At 39.1% G+C, this 7010-nt stretch overlaps 1 protein-coding gene across 1 annotated transcript in view; it reads left to right on the top strand.

The window, feature by feature from the left end:
- Positions 1-7010, top strand: part of AGO4 (argonaute RISC component 4) — a 50588-nt gene that overhangs the window by 12767 nt on the left and 30811 nt on the right. The window contains exons 7-12 of the mRNA XM_007947652.1: positions 1822-1969; positions 2392-2511; positions 2628-2756; positions 2967-3100; positions 4686-4870; positions 5913-6072. Coding sequence (XP_007945843.1) covers positions 1822-1969; positions 2392-2511; positions 2628-2756; positions 2967-3100; positions 4686-4870; positions 5913-6072 — 876 coding nt within the window. The remainder of the gene's footprint in view (positions 1-1821; positions 1970-2391; positions 2512-2627; positions 2757-2966; positions 3101-4685; positions 4871-5912; positions 6073-7010) is intronic.

Raw genomic sequence — 7010 nt, 5'->3', positions numbered from 1 at the left:
CGAGGAGTGGCTGGTGGGTTTGAACCACCAGCCTTCTGGTGAGCAGTCAAGTGCCTTAGGCACTATGCTACCAGAGCTCCCATATTTAGCACAGAGTAAATCTATGTTCATACGAACTACATGTGTAGTTGAAGTAGCAGTAATAGTTAAGTAGTAGTTAAGAAGCAGCTGATTCTGGAAGTTACTCAAACAATTCATGGGCTATTTTATTTATTACTCCAGACCCAGCAGTTTTCTCTTATTCTACTTTAAATTCAAAACTTTTAGTCCTTTTTAGATTAAAAAAAAAATGTTTTTTTCATGATAGATGTATTCTGAAAGTCATTATAACAGATCACTCAGCAGAAACAATTATCCAAATTACTTTCTTGAACATTTCATCCCATTAGACAGTGAACTGTTTCTTAAATATTTAACAGTAGAAACTGATAATTTCTCAAGTTCCATGCATTGTTCAGCTGCAGTGTCTTTGAAAGCTGTCACCATCTCACAAAGTCTGGGAGTGTGGTTCTTCTGCAGTGAGATGACACTCTGTCAGGTCATTCCAAGTAAATTGGTTTTTCATTTCTGTGGTTTGTCACCTTTCTTGGCTAGAGGGCTACTGCTGATAGCAAAGCTTTATTTTATTTCCTTAGAGCCCGTCAATATAAATTATTTGTGATTTTAATTCAAATCAGTTTAACTTAAATATGATATCAATTTAGTTTCCAAGTGCCACCAAGTGCCACTTTGCCACTAGAGCTGTAAACATATCAGCAAGTATTCATGCAGCCTTTTCCTGCCCAAGACAGCCAGCCTGGTGTCCTCACTGAGGTCTGTGTTCCTCCTTTCTGTTAAGTGGTTCTTTACATTTATTCTCCTCTCAGCCAGTGACTGTAATGGTCCATTTCTCATTTCTGGATGCCAGATTCACAATAAATTAACATGCAAAACAATCGGTGTGAGAGATCTGCCCTCAGCTCCTCAGGGGCAATTCCAGGAATTGCAAGGCAAGCATTTGGTTCTGGTTTAGAACTGCATATGGCAGAGGGCAAGCCTTGATGCAGTGGTCCTGTCTCATTGTTTTTATTTTGAAATACAGTTAATTGCCTTTTCCTGCTGTGCAAAGTCAACACAAAGCATGACTTCTTTACTTTGTCTCTCATGGGTCCGATAATTGCTTTATCTTGCTTTTTTTGTTTTGCTACTAGCAAGTTCAATCCAAAAGTTAATTGAAGTTGGTAGAGTTTTGCCAATAGTGATTTATTTTTGAAACTATAAAGATTTCTAAAGTCAGAGATCACCAGTAAAATTGAATAACTAGTTTTTACTTTAAATTTAAAAAAAATAATAAATAAATAATAATATAGACACACCAGATAAATCCACCTGAGAGAGAAATTTTCTTTTGAAAGTTTAATGTTCAAGAGTTCTGTGGATCATTTGTTTACTTTTGTATGTTAGCTTTATATAAATCTTATTTGTTGCTGTTGTTGTTGTTGTTGTTATTTGCCGTCGAGTCGGCCTTGACTCATAGCAACCCCTCCTTGGGTTTCCGAGGCAGTATCACTACGGAAGTAGGATTGCACAACCTTCCTTCCGAGGAAATCAATAAATTAATTAAATAAATTAAATAAATATTTAATTTAATAATATTTAAATAATAATATATAAATATTTAAATTTAATAATTAAATAAATTCTAAAATTACTTAAGTGAAACTGTTCAAATAAAGTTTGACTTTGTTTTGTAAGTGACAGGTAGAAAATATTAGTAAGTTGTTTATTTTCTTAAAAAAACAGAACTTGAAGACATTTCTAAAAAGACATTCTTTCCTATAGATTTCCTTTACAGCTAGAAAATGGTCAAGCTATGGAATGTACAGTTGCTCAATATTTTAAGCAAAAGTACAGCCTGCAGCTGAAATACCCACATCTTCCCTGTCTCCAAGTAGGACAAGAACAAAAACATACATACTTGCCGCTTGAGGTAAGCTCAGCTCATTTTTCCTTTTGCCAATTTGCCAAGCTTTTGAATGAGTTTCCCCCCTCGCCCAAAGTTTGTTCTAAACTAGCAGTGAAACTTCATACTAATTTCTAAAACATTTTGGGCATATAACTTCACTAAACCAAACCAAACCCACCATCATCAAGCCAGCTCCAACTCATGGCAACCCCCATTGGGTTTCCAAGATGGTAAATCTTTATGGAAGTAAATTGCTCCATCTTCCTTCTCTGAAGTGGCTGGTAGGTTTGAGCCTTAGGCACTGTGCCACCAGAGCTCCTTAGAACTTCACTATGTGACAGAATTTTCATTATATTAGAAATGGGACATGTAAGATACAGCTTGGCAAGGGCCTAAAATATAGAAGCCCTTTACACAAACTCTGTTTTCTCTTTGCCTCTTGGTAGGTCTGTAATATAGTGGCAGGACAGCGATGTATAAAGAAGCTCACAGACAATCAGACGTCCACAATGATCAAAGCAACAGCAAGATCTGCTCCTGACAGACAAGAAGAAATCAGCAGACTGGTCAGTAAGGCATGATCTTCGAGATCTGCTAGCTTTGAGATGGAAAAAAAAGAAAACTCCTGATGGGACGCAGTTACTCTTTGGTTTTTATATATGCAGGCTTTCCTGTTCTTTAGGTGAAGAGTAACAGCATGGTGGGTGGACCTGATCCATACCTTAAAGAATTTGGTATTGTTGTCCACAATGAAATGACAGAGCTCACAGGCAGGGTGCTCCCAGCACCAATGCTGCAATATGGAGGCCGGGTAAGTTTCTTATTTTATTAAGTGAACTTCTTCCATAATCAGTGAAAGCAGAATAATGCAGGAGTTTCCCACCATAACACACTGAATTTACCCTTAGTTTTGGTTATTATTACTTGTTTTGTATTAGCTACTACCGAAAAGAATTTTGTTTACCCCATGCCAACATTAAAATGCTCTTGGATGATAATGTGTTTCTTTCTTTCTTTTAAGAATAAAACAGTAGCCACACCGAACCAGGGTGTCTGGGACATGCGAGGAAAGCAGTTTTATGCTGGCATTGAAATTAAAGTGTGGGCAGTTGCTTGTTTTGCACCTCAGAAACAATGTAGAGAAGATTTACTGAAGTGAGTATCTTCCTACTGATATGAAATGTCATCTTTGATGTCAGTGTGCTGTGTACCCTGGAACTAAATCCCTGTCTCATTAGTGACACCATCTGGCAGTATGAGAAAGGCCTTGTACATTTCATATTTCAAGCTTGGGAATTACATTAAGAATCTGAGTCAGCTTCCTTACGTTTGAGCAGAAATGTGTGAGTAACAAGCTTGAAACAGCGCTGATTGGCAAATTCTTGAGTTCTTGGTGAAGCTTCTATAGCTCACCTCCTTTGACATTAATTGTATCTTTTCAGTTAAGATAAAAACTAGTTTATTTATAATCATTATAATTTACTAGTGAGGTTGTTTAACTGCTGGGTCACTGACTAAGAATATTGGTTGACATCTTAACAGATGCAGCTATCTGTATAAAGGAAGTTAGTGATAAAAGGGGAAAACTCAAGACAAAAAAAGGGGATAGGGATGAAAATTAACAAATCCTATAAAATACTGGCAAATGCACAAAAGAAACTATTCTGAAAGCTTTACACATAGTGGAGGTAACCCCTTAAGCCCAAAACTTAAACCTTCAAAATTAATTTTACTTTTTTTGTAAGTGATGATTTATTTTTTTCAATGATGTCTACATATATATTATTCAATGATACTGATTACATTCTTCAAGTTATATAACCATTCTCACTATCCTCCTTTAAATTGTTCTACCACTATTAGGATACACTCAGTGATCCCTAAGCAAAACTTCCCTTCTCTACCTCCTCTCACCCATAACCACTAATAATTTTTGGTTTCTATATATTTGCTTATTTCATATAAGTGAAATCATACAAATTGCAGTATGGATCAATTTGAGGGGGTTAGGATATCATAGCTGTCCCAGGAGAAAACCAGAGATGGGATGTCCTGTCTTTTTGTGACTGATTTATTTCACTCACCATAGTATCTTCAAGGTTCATCCATGTAGTGGCATGCATCAAGACTTCATTTCTCTTCATGGCTGAGTAATATTCCATTATTTGTATAAACCCCATTTTGTTTATCCACTCATCTGCTCCTAGACATTTTGGTTGTTTCCACCTTTTGGCTATTGTGAGATGTGCTGCAGTGAACATTGGTGTACAGGTGTGATGATTGCTTCTGACATTTCTGTTGAACCAAACCTGCAGGTTTGAGTGTAACCTAAATACTCTCATTTTGTAACAGCATGTTTCTGTGTTGTCAGTTGAGATAGGCTTACCCAACTGCACTAGTATTTTTTGACCTTGCTTTTCTTTACTCCAGAATTACTAATTTGAAAGTTTTTGAATAGCAGTGCTATTCTAGTCCCTGAGGCTCAGCTGCAACATAATTATTTAAAAATTAAAAATGATAATTTGATAGCTTTCAGTAATGCAGATTCTTCTCTGGTATAATTGCAGTAATACAACTGCTAGTCTATTTTGGGAAGCCAGTTAAAGATTTTTTTTTTTTTTTTCAATTTTAGCTAAGAATCGACAAAACTGAGAGAAGTAGCTTAGTAGGAAATTAATAGCTAAAGCCCTAAAATATACTCTATAATGAAAGTCCTATGCCAATGGTTCTATTTTAACAGGAGTTTCACTGACCAGCTACGTAAAATCTCAAAGGATGCAGGAATGCCCATCCAGGGTCAACCGTGTTTCTGCAAGTATGCACAAGGTGCAGACAGCGTTGAGCCCATGTTTAAGCATCTGAAAATGACATATGTGGGCCTGCAGCTAATAGTAGTTATCTTGCCTGGGAAGACACCAGTATATGGTATGGACTCTGTTTAATGATGAATGAAAGATAGTAGGTATAACAAATAGTACATGCAATAGTCAGGATAATAAACTAGGTTATAATAAATAGCCCCAAACTTTATGTGGCTCAAAGCAACAAAAGTTGAGTTTTCATTCCTCTCTGTGTCATTTGGGAATAAATGGGGCTCTGCTCCATATCGTCATGTCATTCTCACTGCTGGACTCATTGGCAGAGCAGCTGCTGTTTGGAATATTGTTGGTCCCATGCCAGAGGGAAAGGAGCACTCTGGAGGGTCTTAACATCTGCAACAGCTTGTCTACAACCAGCCGTGTGGCCCTTCCCATCCTGGGTAGGAGAGTGAGGATGAAGGTCAGGAAATGCAATGCAGTCCCACCGTAGGTGCAGGGCAGGGCAAACTGGACATGTTTGGTGAAAAGTACTTAGGACTATTAGAGTGGGGAAGAGTAACAGAGCCTGGTACTTCCAGAAAAGGATCTGTTTGGTTTGTATCTATTATAAGAATGATACAGAGTTCTTGTGGCCATCAGCTAAGTAAAGGATTTAAGAACTACAGACCAGAAGCTAGAACTTCATAAAATGTCTTCAACCCGCCTACATTTGCTTCTTTTGTGATCTTCTGTTTATCCCTAGTGTCTAGAGGGGAAAAATATTTTGAAATTCAAAGAGTGGTGTGTCTACTAAGAAGGAGGGGCTGAGGAGACTGGTTTCTTTGCCAGAGCAGTCATGTGGGAAAAGGAACCTCAAGGGATCCGGCAAGTGGTGGCAGGCAGTACTGAAGAATAAAGGAAATAGTCTGGCTTCTAGGCCTGCAGGAGGGAAGAAAAGAAGAGGGAAGAGGGCCTATCCAAACTGGAAAAATAAATTGCCTTGAGGGTTTAGTAGATTAAAGGGCTGACAAAAGAGAAGCATCTAGCACAGTATACAGTATATAGTAGGCATTCTATAAAGTTAATGTGTGGTTTTTTTTTTTTTTTTTTCCCCTTTACCGTTAATTTGGAAAATACTTAAACATTTTTAAATCAATTAATTTTTGTAGCGGAGGTGAAACGTGTTGGAGATACCCTGCTGGGCATGGCCACACAGTGTGTCCAAGTGAAAAATGTAGTGAAGACCTCACCTCAAACCCTTTCCAATCTTTGCCTGAAGATAAATGCAAAGCTTGGAGGAATTAACAATGTGCTTGTACCTCATCAAAGGTAAGAGTCTTAACTCTGTTTTCTTAAGATCTAACATATTTAGGTACCAAATACGTTTTCTGGTTCAGTGGTAGAATGCTTTCCTTCTGTACAGGAGACCCAGGTTCAATTTCTTAGCCAATGCGTCTCAAGTGCAGCCACCACCTGTCTGTCAGTGGAGGCTTGTGTGAATCTTCCAGACCAAGACAGACTAGGAAGAAAGTCTGGTAATCTACTTCCAAAAACATAAGCCAATGAAAACCCTGTGCATCATAATATTCTGGTGCAGTTGCGCATGGGGTCACTGTGAATCAGGGCCAACTCAACAGCTGCTAAAACAACCATTTACATAATTTACAGTAAAGCACACAAATCTCAAGGGTACATTTCAATTACTTTTTCTTAAATATATATACATCTATGTAACCAACCATGTCAGCTGCCGGGATCCAGGGGAGGAGAGAGAACCCAGGCACGCACAAAGGCAGCAGGGTAGGAGAGCGGGAGAAAGGGGATTAAAAGGTCCTGGAACTGAGACAGAGGAGCAGTCAGCCGCAGGGATTCAGGTGAAGAGGGGGAACCCAGGCATGCCCAAAGCAGCAGGGCGGGTGAGTGGGAGAAAGGGGATTAAAAGGCTTAGGAACCAGGACAGAGGAGCAGTAAGCTGCAGGGATCCAGGTGAGGAGAAGGAACCCAGGCATGCCAGAAGCAGCAGGGCAGGAGAGCGGGAGAAAGGGGATTAAAAGGCCCAGGAACCAGAACAGAGGAGCAGTCAGCCGCAGGGATCCAGGTGAGGAGGGGGAACCCAGGCACATCCAAAGCAGCAGGTTGGGAGAGCAGGAGAAAGGGGATTAAAAGACCCAGGAACCGGAACAGAGGAGGAGTCAGCCACAGGGACCAAGGTAAGGGTGGTAGGAGAGGTTTCCAACGGGAGACAAACTTGTCTGTTGGTTTGTCCT

This window comes from Orycteropus afer, unplaced genomic scaffold, assembly GCF_000298275.1.
Source record: "Orycteropus afer afer isolate SDZICR_OR568_19922 unplaced genomic scaffold, OryAfe1.0 scaffold00192, whole genome shotgun sequence".
Classification (NCBI taxonomy): Eukaryota; Metazoa; Chordata; class Mammalia; order Tubulidentata; family Orycteropodidae; genus Orycteropus; species Orycteropus afer.
This window is presented reverse-complemented; position numbering and strand designations above follow the sequence as displayed.